This window comes from Cydia splendana, chromosome 1, assembly GCF_910591565.1.
Source record: "Cydia splendana chromosome 1, ilCydSple1.2, whole genome shotgun sequence".
In the NCBI taxonomy this organism is placed as follows: Eukaryota; Metazoa; Arthropoda; class Insecta; order Lepidoptera; family Tortricidae; genus Cydia; species Cydia splendana.
In genome coordinates this window covers 6,420,484-6,440,589 of record NC_085960.1, presented here as the reverse complement: position 1 = coordinate 6,440,589, position 20,106 = coordinate 6,420,484, and the positions used below count along the sequence as shown (strand labels likewise).

Sequence of the window (20,106 nt, the reverse complement as noted above, 5' to 3'; positions counted from 1 at the left end):
CGCGACCTAATTGTGTTTGGGGTTTTTAGAATTGTCTCGACGAGTATTAGATGCCTCTGGAAAGAAAAGTACAGTCAGCGATAAAAGCTTGTACCAAATATGATTTTTTTGCCAAAAACTTATTTTTTTGTCATTGCACTAGTATGAGTAGGTAGGTTAATATGAAATTTGGCGCCCCGGCCAATAAGTTTTGCCGCCCCAGAAGTGAAGGAAGAAAAACAAAATGCAATCCGCCAGGGGTGGCATACGCCGCCCTTAGGGCCATACGCCACTGAGTAGGTACTAATGCCACGCCAACTTTCTGAAAGGTTAGGGGCCATTTTGTGCGCTTGCAATACGTGTTGTCCGTCCGCGAGTTCTGAACACACTGTGGTTTGCCACCGTCTAGCCAGACAACTCAGACGGACCCACACACCAAGGACAGACCAAGGTCAGACGGTTAGTAGGCTTGTCGGCTGCCGTGTAGCAGGGGCTTTAACCACACGAGCGCACACGGCGCGTCCTTCAAGCGAAATGGCCTAGTGCGGTCGGCGTCGGGCGGCTACACGGTTCCGGACCGACCGCTCAGACCGCGGTCGTTGGCGCGCGCTCGCATGCCAAGGGCGTCCGGAGGTCAAACGAAATTTTGTTGGTAACAACTGTCTACACGGTCCGGGACAGACCAAGGCCACGCGGTTTGGGGGCTTGTCGGCTGCCGTGTAGCAGGGGCTTAAATATTCCGGTTTGGCAGCAGGCCTTACCTACAGCTTGGCTACCAATACTAGTTAAATCAAAACTTTTATACGAACGGATTTGAACGAACAAATCGAATAAACATTGCTGGGCAACAAATTCTTTCACGTCCAACACGCTTGTCGGGAACTAAATGTATTGCCTTTCGTAGACAAGCTAGTTAAAGTTAACAAAAGGAATTGCATTTCGCATTTTATGACCTTAATTTTCTCATCGACAGTTAGGTTAAATAATTAGTATTGAAGCCAAAATTGGTGATCACAGATAATATAACTAGTTTTAAACACAGTTTGTAATAATTAGGAATTTTTAAATATTATATGAATCGAAAAATAAAATTTCAAAGCAAATTCGCTATTTTAAGATATAACCAAAAAAAGTCCTATAAGTACTTTAAAACCGCATTATTTTATTTTCTACCTGTGCCCTGAGTCGCAGTGACACCGACAAAAAAATTAGCCGAACTAATTGAGTAGGTAATTCAAAACATAACTGAATTAAACTAAAGTATTAAAGACATACATTTTGCTCAATATCCTAAAACCGGTTCTGTAACATGTGACACATAGTTCACAAGTCCCAATTTATTTGTAAGTAGTAATAAAATATTATCATAAACTTTTATTTCAGTAGACTTTCCACGTGGAATGATTTGTCTTTTCCTCTTCCATCCCTAGGGATGGATTCCCAAAAAATCCTCTTTTGTATAGTTATATGTAAACAAATACAACAGAGCTTTTATTGGGCCCAGTCTAGTTTTGCTCTTAGCCAGATATTTTCCCATAAAATGTCTTACCTACAAGTAGCCATATTCGAACTTTAAGATACGTCAAATAATAGATATAGAAAAGATCGGATATGTCAGTGTCAAACAAGTGTCAAAAGTGACGTTTTTGTTTGTAGAAACCTCACTTTTGACACTTGTTTGACACGGACATATCGTTTCCATATCTATTATTTGACTTATCTTAAAGTTCGAATATGGCTGAAGTAATAAACTTGTCAAAGTCGCACCCCTAGTTACCCGGTTTCGGGCGAGCCACACTTGGCCCGCTAACGAGTCTCACATTCACTCGTATTCAAATAAACTTTTTATGGTGAATTTTTGTCGTGTTTAGGGACCCTGGCAAGCGTTGAGGAATTTTGGCTTGAATGCAATTGGGCTGTTGATTTATATGCCTTTAACGAAGTCCGCGGGTTTCTTTCAGTGCAGGTTTCGTTAAAGCCTTCTTACGAATTTAGGGAGCGTTAACCTTAAATAAGTTATGTAGTTCATACATATTATCTCATTCAAAAGTGTACACCTAATTCTGTAGGAATCTAATTGTAGAAATTATTATTAAAAACTAAAGTAATACTATCAATTTCAGCTCTTGGTTCTTTGCTGTTCATTTTTAAAGTCAGAAAGATTGTAAAATGTATGTGAGCATAAGTACTTATTATAAAATTAATATAGTATATAAATACTTACATGAATTAAAAGACAAGTAGGTATATAAGTTAATTTGTTTACATACTTAATTTATATAAAAAATAAAGTAATACTATATATTTCGGCTCCTGGTTATTTGTTGATCATTTTCAAAGTCAGAAGTGTTATACAATTATTAAAGTATAAAATATATTAAATTAATAAAGTAGGTACCTACTTACATTAATTATAAGATAAGCGATAAACGTGTACGCTAACTTATTTATACAATAAAACTACTGTAAGAACTAAAAATTAATAAAACTAAAATATATCTACAAACTTGGGCCCCGTTGGTATGGTGCCGAGGATACTTGCAGCATTTTTCCGCTGTATTGCGATACTAAACGTTGCGCAATAGGTGTCAGTTCTTCGGTCCAGAACTTAAGCCGACCAGTCTTTTCCCTAGCTCTTAGAAAAGTTGTACCTCAAATGGCATAGAAATGTACTCGGAGCCGAGACCCCCTATATATTTGGAATTTAAGCTTTCCAGCTGCTTTAGCCGCCGCACCTCTTGATTACTAGTTCCTTTGAGGTGGGAAGGATCTTCATTACAATTCATTATGTCCTTACAAGATCAGTGAGTTCTTTCAACATGCCATTTTTGTATTTATAATTTCCTAAATATTCAAACGATATTAATAAGTTTATGCCTACATATTTGGTTGTATTAAATGGGTATATTTGATCCGCTAGCTTTGTGTCTTTCGTCGTGGGACCGTCTTCACGTTCAATCCGACATTTTTCTTAATATTAAAATGTTCTTCAACTGTTTTTTCTTCTTGCACACTTGCGCCCCAAATGTTTTGTTGCGCCCATGTCCCAAAAGTTTTCCCCGAACGAGATATGTGTAGGTGTATGCTGATAATGGCGTGAATGAAGGAGATGACATTTTTTTCGCCTACAAAAGAAACGCTTTCGCTTTCGGTTACAAGTTCTTTTCAATAGTTTTTATAAACACATTATTATTTGAATAAATAATTGATTTATCTAGACTGCGTTCAAGAATAATTTTAGCAATATCTTACGGTATTTAGGAGGAACTTAGGAGGAACAACCTGTAAATCTGTAGTATTTCTTGATATATCTAAGTCTGCGATCATATATAACCATGGATACCGCCTTTAGGAACATTACCGTTCAAATTCTCGGGCCAAATTAGCACACATACACAATTACGCCTACATTCAAATAAGACGACGCGTTTACAGACCCTGTAATCAAAGCTCGTAAACAAAATAAGAGTCATCTTTATTACACTAATGGTACATAGCTAAGTGTAGATGAAATGCATATAATGTCAATAACTACCAATCAGCGACATTAATCCGCTAATAACCTTCTTGCTGTACGTACTGGCCGCTGAGAGTTCGCGGTTCATATTTGATTAGAATATGACTTGGACAGGGATAGGTTTATGCCATACAGTGAAGAACCAGTCAAATAATTCACGTATAATAATTTAATGCAGATTAAAAGATAACTAGTTAAAATGTTGTTATGACATGACAGACTAACTCAACATAAGTAAATATATCATTGTTGTATAAATGTATTCCACTATAATAAGTATTTTGTATATTTTATTATCAATCTGCATGGCAGTGCGAAGTCACGTTCAGGTATAGTCTGTCCGTTTTTTAGGGTTCCGTACCCAAAGGGTAAAACGGGACCCTATTACTAAGACTTCGCTGTCCGTCCGTCCGTCCGTCCGTCCGTCCGTCCGTCCGTCCGTCCGTCTGTCACCAGGCTGTATCTCACGAACCGTGATAGCTAGACAGTTGAAATTTTCACAGATGATGTATTTCTGTTGCCGCTATAACAACAAATACTAAAAACAGAATAAAATAAAGATTTAAATGGGGCTCCCATACAACAAACGTGATTTTTGACCAAAGTTAAGCAACGTCGGGAGTGGTCAGTACTTGGATGGGTGACCTTTTTTTTTTTTGCTTTTTTTTTGTTTTTTTTTTATATGGTACGGAACCCTTCGTGCGCGAGTCCGACTCGCACTTGCCCGATTTTCTAAGATCAAGTACGCCATAGTAAATGTATGGCGAACTTGATCTTAGAAATCGGACTGGCTATACAGTCTGCAAAATTTACATGGGTACACGAATCGGGTCAAAAATATTTGAACAGGCGGAGTCACAATAAATCCCCACTTTCAGTTCAGAATATTTTATATGTATCTCGGTCAAGCAAGTTTGTCAGTAGAAAAAGGAGCAAAATTAAAATTTTGTATAGGACCACAGCCGTTCGCGCGCTTACATTTTCTAAATTTGCCGCTCTTATAATGTTTTGAACTTTCGCGTTTTGAACACATATTAACTCACATTATACGAAACGAAACTGATTTACGTCGGTAAATCAAGGTAATTGAATATAATTCGCGTTAGACCCGTCTATAATGTGAGTTAATATGTTTGCCGCTCTTTTCTACTGACGGAAATGGCTTGAGAGAGAACCTACATATATGTGACAGTAGAGGGTGGATTCAAATGATCAACATTTTCAGATAATGTGTGTATTTGTTAAATTAATTCAGTGAAAGCATGATAGGAAAAATGTATCTACATATAGGAGACCGGGTATGATTATCTCACGGGTATATCTCATATCTCATGAATATCTCATGAATAGAACATATTTTAGATATCTTGCCAGGCATCCACTCAATTTCATGTCTCTCTAATTGGACAGCTTTTTTCCATAGTTCTCTGCGAATAGCATCTTGTGGGAATCTGAATGGAAAGTAATGTAAAATGACAATACCAAATTTGATTATTAATTTGAAATAACTAGGTAGTTTTTTTATAGCTCCATCTCATGAAATAAAAAAGGAAAATTCAAATCTGTAAGAAGGAATTTATTACTACATTAATAATTATATAGAAAATACCTAAACCAAACACAAGTTAATAAAATAGTCGACTTCATTTAGCATAACACCATCCCTATTATCCTCGCAATTTAAAAAGTCGTATGTTGTTATGAAAGTCGTATGCAGTTGTTACGTTTTAGCTTAGCACGGTAGTATTGAAAACAAATCGTCATGTTTTTTCCAAATTCTACTGAAGTTATCTGTTTACTACAAGTGAAAAGTGATTCCACTGTCCTTGGTATGAACTAAAATAACTTCTGCACCACTTCACGACACATTAATATATTTTTAATTACAAATAAACGTTGTTTTTATAAATCAATTTAGCCATTTGTCACTGACTGTCATCTCGGTGGTACTGAGATTGCCAATCGAGCAGTTTGTAAGTACCGCCTATCGCGGGGTAGTTTGCGTTGGGTCATAATTGAGCGGACAGAATACTTCCATGTATAGCATTTCGCTGATCTAAGTAGATTCTTTTTGAAAGAATAAAGAAAATAAAAAGTCTTATGTATCCTCTTCGTAAAGTTATTTATGTTACTTGTAGGTTAATTCCGCTTAATCTTTGTTATTCATAAGATATGGTAAATACTTACTCCTGTTCAAGTATAGTTAAAGAAAAAAAAATCTCCCTAAAGTATGCTAATCGTAAAAACGTACACGGGTTCTGTACGAGTCGAAGAATACAGAGTGAAGACTTGTTTGTATTCATAAAATGAAACAAAGCAAATTTCGTTAATCACTTCTTTGGGACTAGAAAGACCATATACTCCCATATTTTTATGTTCAGCTTATCTTGTGAAATGTTTATGCAAAGACGTTGATAAATGAGTGATTCTCAAAATAGTGGCATCTACAGGTTAAAGTTTTTTTCAGTTTTAAGAATGAAAAATATTTCATAATACTTCAAGTAACCCAAATTTCAAAAAGTTGAAGTTTTGTGATACAGGTTAAAGTTACACTACACAGGTTAGGACGCGAAATGAAGCAGGTTAAAGTGAATTTTAATATAAAATAATATATATCAAATTGAAAGAGTCTAAAATCATGTCCTGCATTTCCTGTGTGAACATCCAGACGGCCAGCACGAGCTGACGTTATTATGCTAGTGAAAGCGGACATATATAGACTGAAAGGTCTTGTACATATATGTATCGAGTCAGAAGTCACAATCACCTGTCAAGATTTAAAATAACCTGTACATTGATCACAGGTTAAAGTTAAGCAGGTTACAGTGAAAAATACATTATTTTATATGTTACCTCTTAAACGGATAATAATACGAATGTCTCACTTTTAGCATAGATGAATATATCTTCATACAAAATTAAAATAATATGATTACATTACGCCCCATGCCAATTTCGTAAATAATCGAGACAAGTTAAAGTTAACATTTTGTTACAAACTCCAGATTCCTGCCTTTAATCACTTGTCTCTCCGAAACTACGACACTTGGGTCATAATGGTTCCCTACGGTGGTTAGCTTGATAGTTAGCTAATATTTTGTCACAGTTATGATCTAAATATAATTTTGTGTGCGTGAGTGTGATGCGATACCGCGGATGTACAGGTTACAGTGAAAATATCCTTGGACAAACTTCGTGCGTGCATATTGTTGTACAAAAATTATCTATAAGACCCGTGTAACGTATCTACATTTTAAAAGATATTGTGTATGTTATTATATAGCATGATATTTTATTAACTTTAATTGGTGCTTATAAAATCTAAAGAAATAAAACTGGAAGAGCGATGCATTTGGACAAGACAGGTTACAGTGAAAAGTGGTACTCTTTATTTTTTTTTTCAATATACGTAAGTATTAAATAAAAATAAAAATAATGACTTGGCCTCGATAAACATTGTTTTTGTCTATCTATAAACATTTTTGTTTCATATGAAAAAGAGCAAATGAGCATACATTCAATTCAAAAACTCGATGACAGGTTAAGATGCCATATTTTGAGAATCACTCAAATATGCTTCACAAGAAAAATGTCTTGAAAGAGATTTAAGTCAGTGTCATTTTAATGGAAGATTTAAAACCATTGATGATTTCATCTCGAATATCTACATTTTGCTTTACCTTACCCATTTGTGAGCAATTTATTCATTTGAAGTTAGCAAAAACGTTAAGAGCGCTCTTACAAGAAAAGTCGAAATAATGCAAAATTGATGATACTAGTCGACGAAATTCAGGACTTTGCGCTCATTATTAGAAACAATGAGTACTTGTTCCAGTAAAAGCGTCTTCTTATCTTTATAAATATCGTTGTAAATATTAGAAAAAGGACTTATTAAATTAGTAATGATTTTTTTTCTGATGGTCGTTTCCGAAAAACCCCGTGAAGCACTGAATGGCGAGCTCTTATTTGGAAATGTTGAGAATTTTACTCTGCTAAACCTGGCTATTTTGTATTACTAATACCCTGTACTTTAGGCATATCAAACTATATTTTTCCTACATACCTTTGAGAAAGAGAAAATCAAAGTAAAACGAACTCGATTTTCTCTCCGAAACAAGTGTCAATTCCTACGAAAATCTACTTAATATCGAAGTCATTTTCATACTCAAGCAATCTGCAACGTTTGCTTATACTGTTGGTATACATTAGTGTTTATGAAATTCTACTATAATTTTTTGGCAATTTTTTGAAAACTACTCTATATTACCGATGACGCGCGCTGCGCCAGCTCAGTGCCGCGGCAGAGCTTGTAGAGGCAGGATGTGTGTCGGTCGACTCCGCACATTTTCAACGGCGACGACGAGGTTTTTTATCATTGTGTGCGGCGGGCGCCGTGTAAAACGCTATACTGTGTGCGTGTAAACCGCAACGAGAGACTTTGATCCTAGCACTGTTTTTATAGTATTATAATTTATAATGGTACAGTTTAATAAACTACCGGACAGGATTAAAAATATTTGAAACGACCTGACATTCTATATGTATTTATTTGACTCAAGATAGTACTCAGGGTCTGATGATGGAGCCGGAAGGATGGTCACCGGTACCAATCAACCATGCAACTAAACCACTTCGTGTTTAGGCTCGTTTTATTCATCTCAACAAGATCTTTGACACAAGATAGTACTCAGGGTCTGATGATGGAGCCGGAAGGTGGTCACCGGTACCAATCAACCATGCAACTAAACCACTTCGTGTTTGGGCTCGTTTGATTCGTCTCAACAAGATCTTTGGCACAAGATAATACTCAGGGTCTGATGATGGAGCCGGAAGGTGGTCACCGGTACCAATCAACCATGCAACTAAACCACTTCGTGTTTAGGCTCGTTTGATTCGTCTCACAAGATCTTTGACACAAGATAGTACTCAGGGTCTGATGATGGAGCCGGCAGGTGGTCACCGGTACCAATCAACCATGCCACTAAACCACTTCGTGTTTAGGCTCGTTTTATTCGTTTCTATAAGATCTTTGACACAAGATAGTACTCAGGGTCTGATGTTAAAGCCGGAAGGTGGTCACCGGTACCAATCAACCATGCAACTACACCACTTCGTGTTTAGGCTCGTTTGATTCGTCTCAACAAGACCTTAGACACAAGATAGTACTCAGGATCTGATGATGGAGCTGGAAGGTGGCCACGGGTAACAGTCTACCATGTAACTGAACCACTTCGTGTTTGGGCTCGTTTGATTTGTCGCAACAAGATCTTTGACACAAGGTAGTACTGAGGGTCTGATGATGGATCCGGAAGGTGGTGACCGGTACCAATCAACCATGCAACTAAACTACTTCGTGTTTGGCTTCGTTCGATTCGTCGCAACAAAATCTTTGACACAAGTTAGTACTCAGGGTCTGATGATGGAGCTGGACTGTGGCCACGGGTACCAGTCTACCATGTAACTGAACCACTTCGTGTTTGGGCTCGTTTGATTCCTCGCAATAAGATGTTTGAGACAAGATACTACTCAGGGTCTGATGATGATTGACAGGTACCCGTCGCCACCTTCGCGCTCCATCATCAGACCCTGAGTACTACCTTGTGTCAAAGATCTTGTTGAGATGAATAAAACGTGCCTAAACACGAATAATTAATTATTTTTATAAGTTCAAGGGTCCACTGAAAATCAGCGTCGTTGCACTGAGTGCTCCGACATATGCTGAGTGGTATCCTCTTTGAAACAAACAATTACATTAACCTACGTTATATGTTTGTCTGTATAAATTTTAAGATGTGTTGTTTCAAATAAATTATTTTCTATTCTATTCTATTCTATAAATGGTTTAGTTGCATGGTTGATTGGTACCGGTGACCACCTTCCGGCTCCAACATCAGACCCTGAGTACTATCTTGTGTCAAAGATCTTGTTGAGACGAATCAAACGATCCTAAACACGATGTTGTTTAGTTGCATGGTTGATTGGTAATGGTACCTTCCAGCTCCATCATCAGACCCTGAGTACTGTCTTGTGTCAAAGATCTTGTTGAGACGAATCAAACGAGCCTAAACACGAAGTTGTTTAGTTACATGATAGACTGGTACCCGTGGCCACCTTCCAGCTCCATCATCAGACCCTGTGTATCTTCAGTGTCAAAGATCTTGTTGAGACGAATCAAACGAGCCTAATCATGTTACTACATGGTTGATTGGTATCCGTGACCACCTTAATCATCATCAGATCCTCAGTACCAGTTCGTTTTTAAACCCTCGTTGATACAAACTTTACAACCTATAGGTACCAAATGCAATGACGAAACATGTAAATAAGCGAGTAGGTACCTATAATTTCTTTCGAGTAATATACCTTCATAAGTACGAGTATGGGGCTATTCATAAATTACGTCGTTTCAAATGGGAGGAGTGGGGGGGGGGGGGGTCTGGACATCGGATGATGGTAACATGACGTAGGAGGAAACAGATTCATCCGAAGCTTGATTTTTGGATGATTTGAGGGGTGGGGGGGGGGGGTCAAAAATCGTCAAAAATAGATGACGTAATTTATGAACAGCCCCTATGTACATTTGCACTGCATTTAGTATTTTCGTACTTACCAAATAACAGTTTTAGAACTTTAAAAGTTAAGTACAGTTAGTGTTGTTATGGTTGATTTCAATATGCTTCGCGAAGGATCAAGAATGTTTAATCCATCATTGTAGTGCGAGTGTGGTAGAAGGGATCGGCGTACTGAGCTCGCACGGCCTGCCGCAGCGCGTAAAATACCTAAACTCGCTCAACGCCGAAATGTAATAGCGCTCTTAACCAATCCGTCGTACCCTGATACTTACTTCAAATTTCTGTTGGCAGCACTGGAACAATTGTAAACAGCCTGTAGCAGCCTCATTAATATTAACTCCGTCGCCGACTCTCATATCTTATTCATTCAAGCGGAACACGCTTTATCTTAAAGGGTCTTGTCAGTAACGTATGTCAAGTTGAGGATCTTCACATTTGTTAATGTACAACTTGACATGCGATGGTGGATAGACTAATTTGGAAATGTCTTGTTGTATGGCAAATTATATGTAAACAATGAATTTTAATGATGAGTCAATTAATAGTATTAAAATTTGTATAGCTTTAATGGTCATACTAAGAACTACGAACGTACAGCTTGGCAAAAAAGAATAGAAATTAAAAAGTGGCAACACTGTAGTGTCGTCCCTTTCAAAACAATATATACCGCATGTGGCCTGTAACATGAGCAAAAAATTAAACTGTAGGCTGTACTCCTCATACTGACCAACATTTGTTCAGCGACTTTTAAAAATAACTTGTGGTTTGATTTTTTTTACACTTTAAAGTTTATTCTAAGACGCAATGTATTGCAAATTTTGTTATGTTTAAGGCGTGACAAGCAACGTCAATCACAATAATATGGCGTGGCGATGGCGTCCATTGAAGATAATATTTAATTTGTATGCAAAATAGGGAGTCTAAATACTTCATAATTTTTAAAAGTTGTTGAACAAAAGTGTCACCGTTTGAGGAGTACAATCTATGTTTTAATTCTTTGCTCGTGTTACAGGCCACACCGTGTATGAGAAAACGGGACGACATTACAGTGTTGCCACTTTTTAATTTCTACTCTTTTTTGCCAAGCTGTACCTGCTCGATATATAGATGTTTCTTTGAAACAATATTAAAGGTTCTTGTTATCACATCTGATACTTCTGGTGAATAGAAGAATTAAATGGTTAGTTAGGATTTTATTGTGTAATAATAATAAAAAATCCACCACAGAATTTTCAACTGCTGAAATATAATGCAGATGATTTATATGTATATTTAAATGACAGTTCCTCGGTAATTCAATAAAACAACATAGATTTTACAATAACTTAACTTTAATGCTTGATACAATACTTATTCATTATTTTTTCCTGAATGTTTTAGTTAGAATAGAATAATAGAATAATATTTGTACTTGTACCACTGTTTATCTTTCATGCAACATAGATGCATGTAAACAGCTCACATAAACAATTATATTTTACTACGAATTCTCACACGTGTAACTATAGTGCTAATCTATATCGGGTGGAACAGAACGATGGATTTTTACACAAACGGGGAATTGTTTAGGCTACTTTATTTTTTACTTATAAATCATGTTAATATTTGTAATCGTTTTTGATATACAGTTTGTTAAACATAAGTGCAAAAATCTGTATGTTTCAACCCTAGCAAGTAGATCGTATTGAATTACATGACATGACATGTGCCAATTTAAAATGTAAATAACTTTGTAGGGTTGTCACTGACATAAAAATATTACATTTTAATGAGTTTGTTTTACTTTGTAATCCAGCTTTACGATTATAAATAATAACTCGATTGTAGATCACTTAGATAACACTATCTGCCCGATTCGAACTTTAAGATACGTCAAATATTACGTCTAGATACGATATGGATTAGATATGTCAGTGTCAAAAGTGACGTTTTTGTTTGAAGAAACGTCATATTTGAGAGTGACATATCTAATCCATATCGTATTTAGCCGTAATATTTGACGTATCCTAAAGTTCGAATCGGGCCGTATATCCTTTCAGCTCAGTCCCTAGAAATGTTCCACTCTGTATAATGTAATGTATTATATTACGTTATTTTAACATGAGAAACAGACAACGTGTCGTAAATCCTTAGATAAGTATTTACCTAGATTGAATAATGCACATTGAGTAAGATTTCCTGCGGAAACTGATATTTTTCTACAAATATGTAGGTACCTTTAATTGAATACCCATAATATGCTCTGGAAACAACCAAACCTTTTCCTTTATTCTAAGTATTTACCTACTTGTTAACCGACTTCAAGATTTCAAAAGAGGAGGTTCTCAATTCGGTTGTATGGTTTTTTTATTTATATACTTTTGTCTCAGATTTACATTGCAATAATTCAAATTTAAGCCAATTTGCTCTTCAGTATCTGACTGAAAAGATTCAATCCAGGTTCGTTTTCGTTTTTATAGATTTCCAGTTCGGAGCAACGCTTAATCCATTCGGCCAGTTTTGGAAATCTGAAATTTTATAAAAGAGTAAAGCCAAAATGTATTTATCTGCTTGACTACTGATCTAAAAGATATATAAAAAGCATGTTACTTGAATTTACTTTGTTGCTTTTTGTTTCTATAAAACCGATTTCATAATACCTTGCCATACAATTAAAGGTGTAAATACATGGAATTAAGAATACAACGGGGAAAAGCTCCCTCCGTCCTTGGCACCACGTGAAAGGAGCCCAATTTTAAATTGAAACTTGTTTTATTTTATAACCAATTACTTTAATGCACTTATTTTTCCTACCGATAAACATTTGAGAAAAATAAATGTAATGTTTAAATGAAACGTGAATTGGCTGTTGTTACACGGCTCAAGAGCAAAATATTATTGTCAATATAATAAAAAAATTGTAGTATTCGCACCAGGATTATTTAGGATTATTTAGCAACTTAGCAAAACCGAAAACTAAATTTGAAATACTTACAAATTTTCGTCTATAGGTAAAATCTCGTTCGCGGTGCTGATAGTGGCGACACAGCAGATGTCTGCTACTGACACGTCGTCACCGGCCAACCACTCCCCTGTGATGAACTTTTCGGTGAACTCATAGCCGTTTTGGATTTTTTGTAGCACTTCAGGCTGGAATGCTTTGTCGTTTCCGAAAATAACTGGGCCCTAAAAATAACAGAATATATCAGTATAATATCAGGTGAACTTTTCGGTTCGGGCTGGTAGCGAAAAACAATCACGTACAAGTTATATACCACTGTTGGCTCTAAAATTAATTTAGTTAGTTAAATTATTGGTCGTAATTTATGTGAAGAAATATTGTATGAACATTTAGATTAATATACTTAATTTATTTTAACTTTACATAATAATATGAAAAATCTTGAGAATAATAAGAAAAAAATACAACTGTTAGTATAAAGCAACAGCTCACCTAACCATTGGCAAAACTTATCTCGTTACAATGAGCTTTACGAGCTATCGATGATAGTAGCTAGTAGCTACATACACTAAGGTCAATGTGTGGAAGACCGTCTACAAGATCTTTCGTCGCTTTTTACTCTTGCGATTACACACATACTCCACTTACAGAAGGTCGGTAGAGCAGAAGGAGTGAAGCTCTTCCGTTGTGACTGTCTGAGCGACGAACGTTAGGTATACAAATACGAGAGTTCTTGCCCTTGACGGTCTTCCCACCAAAACATTTTATTATTGACGGTCTTCGCCACATTGACCTTAATTATGTGAATCAAAATAATATTTGGATTTTGCTACTCACTACTGCTTCACGTACTGGTGGGAACAGAATGCTACTATCAAAGTGCATTCTTTGATCGATCAGGGCTCGTTTCTTTGGATCCGATGGGTACAGAGAGTCGTTGTCAGCGTACATGTTTATGAGATAGGTCGCAATCGCATGACTGAATAAAAAAAAATGTGTTTTTGAATATTCTGAGACGAATATCACAACTAACATACCTACTAAAATATTTTTTAATTATCAAATTGATTTTGTGCAGGGTATATATTCCATTGACTTTTCTGATTAACAGTTACTTACCTCAATTTAAAATGGAAAAATTACTGTCTTGGGTGAGGACTTGAACTCACGGCCTCTGGATTACTTGGGTTTGAATAATTTTTAAATTCATTCTAAGCTTAATAGCATCGTTCGCAAAAGTTTCTGATTGCTAAAAATGTAATAGTTACCTATCCCAAATAACGAAGTCATCATCCACCAATGTTGGTATCGTGTGTTGTGGATTTATCTGCAAATATAAAAATATCACAACAATGTTATAAAAATATAAAAATCATCGTATTCATTTAATCGATGATTTTGATAATAATGCTCGAGGGTTATTTTTAAAGGGAATACATATAAACTTGCAAGCTTAATACCTTGATATAATCTTCTTGGAGATGATCGCCTTGTAGCAAATTGACGTCAACATATTCCACATCAGGTAGGTTGATGGCTGCTATCACCATCTTCACTGCTCGTACCGGCGGACTGGCGTCTAACTTGTACAGAGTGAGCACCATCTTGGCCGCAACTGTAAAGTAACTTTACAAATAGTAGGCTTTAAGAGCCCACCAACGTGCACACTAGCGCCACTGCAAAATAATCGTGATTATTTAAATTTAACGACAGGTATTTAAAAAAATTGCCAAGTGCGAGTCGGACTCGCACACGAAGGGTTCCGTACCATTATCTATAAAAACGGTCACCCATCCAAGTACTGATTCCGCCCGACGTTGCTTAACTTCGATCAAAAATCACGTTTGTTGTATGGGAGCCCCACTTAAATCTTTATTTTATTCCGTTTTTAATATTTGTTGTTATAGCGGCAACAGAAATACATCATCTGTGAAAATTTCAACTGTCTCGCTATCACGGTTCGTGAGATACAGCCTGGTGACAGACGGACGGACGGACGGACGGACGGACGGACAGCGGAGTCTTAGTAATAGGGTCCCGTTTTACCCTTTGGGTACGGAACCCTAAAAAGGGGGCCGCTACGTATTGTATTGCGTCCAAAGTTAAAACGGTCTTTTTTGTTTTGAGTTCCTAGATCGACGAATCCAGTAACATCTTCATGTTAGTTTGATGTATTCAAAAGGTACTTAAATACACAACACAGTACGTAGCGGCCCCCTTTATTAAGAGCGCTCTTACAAGAAAACCGAAATAACGCAAAATTGATGATACTAGTCGACGAAATTCAGGACTTTGTGCTCATTATTAGAAACAATGAGTACTTGTTTCAGTAAAAGCGTCTTCTTATCTTTTTAAATATCGTTGTAAATATTAGAAAAAGGACTTATTAAATTAGTAATGATTTTTTTTCTGATGGTCGTTTCCGAAAAACCCCGTGAAGCACTGAATGGCAAGCTCTTATTTGGAAATGTTGAGAAGTTTACTCTGCTAAACCTGGCTATTTTGTATTACTAATACCCTGTACTTTAGGCATATCAAACGATATTTTTCCTACACACCTTTGAGAAAGAGAAAATCAAAGTAAAACGAACTCAATTTTCTCTCCGAAACAAGTGTCAATTCCTACGAAAATCTACTTAATATCGAAGTCATTTTCATACTCAAGCAATCTGCAACGTTTGCTTATACTGTTGGTATACATTAGTGTTTATGAAATTCTATTATAATTTTTTGGCAATTTTTTGAAAACTACTCTATATTACCGATGACGCGCGCTGCGCCAGCTCAGTGCCGCGGCAGAGCTTGTAGAGGTAGGACGTGTGTCGGTCGGCTCCGCACATTTTCAACGGCGACAACGAGATTTTTTATCATTGTGTGCGGCGGGCGCCGTGTAAAACGCTATACTGTGTGCGTGTAAACCGCAACGAGAGACTTTGATCCTGGCACTGTTTTTATAGTATTATAATTTATAATGGTACAGTTTAATAAACTACCGGACAGGATTAAAAATATTTGAAACGACCTGACATTCTATATGTATTAATTTTGACTCAAGATAGTACTCAGGGTCTGATGATGGAGCCGGAAGGTGGTCACCGGTACCAATCAACCATGCAACTAAACCACTTCGTGTTTGGGCTCGTTTGATTCGTCTCAACAAGATCTTTGACACAAGATAGTACTCAAGGTCTAATGATGGAGCCGGAATGTGGTCACGGGTACCAGTCTACCATGTAACTGAACCACTTCGTGTTTGGGCTCGTTTGATTCGTCTCAACAAGATCTTTGACACAAGATAGTACTCAGGTTCTGATGATGGAGCTCGAAGGTGGCGACGGGTACCAGTCTATCACGTAACTGAACCACTTCGTGTTTGGGCTACGTGTTTGGGCTTCGTGTTTGGGCATCGTGTTTGGGCTTCGTGTTTGGTGTATCACCTAGTGTCAAAGATCTTGTTGAGACGAATCAAACGAGCCTAAACACGATGTGGTTTAGTTGCATGGTTGATTGGTAATGGTGACCACCTTCCAGCTCCATCATCAGACCCTGAGTACTGTCTTGTGTCAAAGATCTTGTTGAGACGAATCAAACGAGCCCAAACACGAAGTTGTTTAGTTACACGATAGACTGGTACCCGTGGCCACCTTCCAGCTCCATCATCAGACCCTGTGTATCTTCAGTGTCAAAGATCTTGTTGAGACGAATCAAACGAGCCCAAACACGAAGTGGTTTAGTTACATGATAGACTGGTACCCGTGGCCACCTTCCAGCTCCATCATCAGACCCTGTGTATCTTCAGTGTCAAAGATCTTGTTGAGACGAATCAAACGAGCCTAATCATGTTACTACATGGTTGATTGGTATCCGTGACCACCTTAATCATCATCATTATCATCAGATCCTCAATACTAGTTCGTTTTTAAACCCTCGTTGATACAAACTTTACAACCTATAGGTACCAAATGCTATGACGAAACATGTAAATAAGCGAGTACCTATAATTTATTTCGAGTAATACTTATACCTTCATAAGTACGAGTATGGGGCTATTCATAAATTACGTCGTTTCAAATGGAAGGAGGGGGGGGGGGGGGGGTCTGGACATCGAATGATGGTAGTATGACGTAGGAGGAAACAGAGTCATCCGAAGCATGATTTTTGGATGATTTGAGGGGTGGGGGGGTCAAAAATCGTCAAAAATATATGAAAAATTAATTTATGAACACTGCACACACTTACATTTGCACTGCATTTAGTATTTTCGTACTTACCAAATAACAGTTTTAGGACTTTAAAAGTTAAGCACAGTTAGTGTTGTTATGGTTGATTTCAATATGCTTCGCGAAGGATCAAGAATGTTTAATCCATCATTGTAGTGCGAGTGTGGTAGAAGGGATCGGCATACTGAGCTCGCACGGCCTGCCGCAGCGCGTAAAATACCTAAACTCGCTCAACGCCGAAATGTAATAGCGCTCTTAAATACTTGTCGTTAAATTTAAGTAATCACGATTATTTAGCAGTGGCGCTAGTGTGCACGTTGATGGGCTCTAAATTTTATATCGTCGTGGCCTTGTTATTCGGATGACTGCAGGAGTGTTGCGCAGCTTTGGCGCGTGCGATATCACTGGCAGTGTCCTTGATAAAATGGGAGCCACAGCAACAGCAACAGACGTATGAAAATTTTAAGATAAAAATAAATAAATATTTTTAATAAACTTACACAAATCGACCGAGACTAGTTGTGGGTACTAGTGCAACCATCACCTATTATAAAAGATAAGGCAGATAACGATATGGGATAAAAGATAATGTACAGATAATTAGGTTAAAACCATGATTACACAGTAAAATGTTCTTGTTATGATTGGTGTTTTATAGGTGAATTGAGTTTAAAGTATAATATTTTCTTTTTTATTTGTTGTTTGTGAAGGTACTTAGTTTGTGCTTAGATTTATTTTTAGATTAACTTATTAGATTATGTATGTAATATGCCTGAGCTATAGATCAAGTTACTGTGCGTTATAGAATCATATCAGTTTTATAGACTACAGCTTAAGTATCAATAAAGCATTGCTTATGTACGCACCTAAAACAATACTTTAAGTAGGTCTTTATACCTTAACTTAAATCAACAGCAAACGTAAACAATAAATAATATTAAGAAATAAATCGAATTTGATAAGGTTACAAAGCAACATTATCATAATTATATTAATTTATATTATATATTAAAGAATATTCCGATTTGAAATTTTCACAATTTACATTCCTTTCATACATATTCTTTGGTATTTTGATACCTAAATTACATAAATTGCAAATTTTAGTAATGATTATTGCAACAATATACAGAATATACTACGAGTAAGAACAAATTAAATTACTTTCTATGAAAATATTTCCAAAACAAAATTCAGAAGGCTATAATTTGCACGTTTCGCATCGTTGCGTTGGTAGTGTAGTTTAGTGCTTTGTGGAGTTTTAGGATCTTGAGGGCACGTTGCGTACAAATTGGTACCATTTTAACTTTGTCGAGACAACTAGAGTCCATTATAACTTTGAGTTTCTTGATTACACTGAAAACTGAGGATGCTCTCGTCTAAAATGCCCTCTGGAGCTAATGGCATTATATATTCAATACAAATATTTAACTTGTTTAGAACATGGTGTTATTAGGTTCTGTTTTAATAACTCAATTGTATTTTCATGTAATAATGGCACCGATTCTCAAATTCGACCCTGCACTAACAACAAGATAAGAACCTTAAGGCTTTAAATCCGTCAATTTCCATTTTTGTATCGTGCAATAATGCTTAAACAAATAAATTCTTGTAGACGCTTGAAAGTATTCAAATGTAGGTAAGTATTAGCTTATTTGGCTGCTATGATTACCTTGTAACGTGTTGAGTAACAAATGAGGATAATGTTCAGTGTTCACCCATTAACTATAGGTATTATCATTGATGCATTGGCGATCAATATATGTTTCTGCTATCAGTTGTTTGTATTTGCGTAGATATGGCTATTTGATGGGATTACTTATTTATCAGTTATTAGGTCGTATCCCTGCATTTTTATTAAATACTTACACAAATTTGTATATAAACGAACAACATTACATTACATAAATTAATTCGGTTAAGTATGACATACCTAGGAGTGATCACTAACACATTATAAAATAAAGTCCCCTGCCGCGTCTGTCTGTTTGTGTGTATGTATGTTCGGGATAAACTCAAAAACGACTGAACGGATTTTAATGCGGTTTTCACATATCAATAAAGTGATTCTTAAGGTTTTGGTGTATATATGTTAAGGTTTACCCGCACGATGCTGGGGCGGGTCGCTAGTTAAAAATATATTTAATACATATTAGAACAGCAAGTGATAGGTATACAAAAAAAATGTATATGTACTTACATGTATTTAAGTTAGCGTTAGCTCCACGCTCTTGCAGACGAGCGTCTTGCACTAAGTCGATTTGTTGTATGAACTAGTATATCTTGTTTGGCCAGTTATAAATTCCCACTACTGATAATAAAATTATGGATATGGTATTATATCATTATGTCAAATATTATTATCGTCTAACTAATCATTTCAATGTTACAGTTTACAGAGATAACTTACGCCGCGTTTTTGGAAAAAAATAATATTAGGTAACTAAAAATTGACGATTATGTATAAGTCATTTTATTCATGTACCTATTCAAACTTTATTGCACAAACTACAAAAATGCAATTCTCTACCAGTATATTTAAAGCATGTAAAATTGTGCAAAGAGGTAAGTAAAATAATATTAATTTGAAACCATTGCAAACGGTAAACACGTAATAAATAAACTATGTACATAGTATATATAAAATATATAGGTACCTACATATACAAATACTAGCATACCAATAATTATTGTTTGATAGGTACATATACCTGTAATATGTAATAATAATATAAAATAATTGCCATTTTATTCAAACAAATTGTTTCATTTTAAAACCTACTTCTTCAAACTTTTTTGTGAAAGTAATGGACGTTTAATATATGGTAAGTTTAAACTAAGTCGATGTAGTGATACCATATCCATGCTCCATAGTGG

The 20,106-nt window shown here is 36.2% G+C and overlaps 1 protein-coding gene and 1 long non-coding RNA gene across 4 annotated transcripts in view; one reads left to right on the top strand and one right to left on the bottom strand.

Annotated features, from left to right (window-relative positions):
* Window positions 1–20,106, top strand: part of LOC134790208 (uncharacterized) — a 488,662-nt gene that overhangs the window by 208,548 nt on the left and 260,008 nt on the right. The window lies entirely within an intron of this gene.
* Window positions 12,154–19,498, bottom strand: LOC134790139 (glutathione S-transferase 1-like). Of its 2 annotated transcripts, none has more exons than XM_063760940.1 (6): window positions 19,430–19,491; window positions 14,470–14,635; window positions 14,278–14,336; window positions 13,847–13,988; window positions 13,043–13,233; window positions 12,154–12,575 (listed from the first exon to the last, which is right to left on the bottom strand). In XM_063760940.1, the coding sequence occupies exons 2-6, from the start codon at window positions 14,611–14,613 to the stop codon at window positions 12,461–12,463; spliced, it is 651 nt and encodes a 216-aa protein (XP_063617010.1). In that variant the 5' UTR covers window positions 14,614–14,635; window positions 19,430–19,491; the 3' UTR covers window positions 12,154–12,460. The 2 variants fall into 2 exon arrangements, with proteins under 2 accessions (XP_063617010.1, XP_063617002.1); XM_063760932.1 differs by having other exon boundaries at window positions 12,156–12,575; window positions 14,470–14,624; window positions 19,430–19,498.

Excerpts from the sequence above, each read along its gene's own strand:
- LOC134790139 (XM_063760932.1), bottom strand. The coding sequence starts at position 14,613 with ATGGTGCTCACTCTGTACAAGTTAGACGCCAGTCCGCCGGTACGAGCA. Across the intron at positions 14,337-14,469 it reads TCCAAGAAGATTATATCAAG|ATAAATCCACAACACACGAT; the intron begins GTATTAAGCTTG and ends TTATATTTGCAG. Across the intron at positions 13,989-14,277 it reads GACTTCGTTATTTGGGATAG|TCATGCGATTGCGACCTATC; the intron begins GTAACTATTACA and ends TTTTTTATTCAG.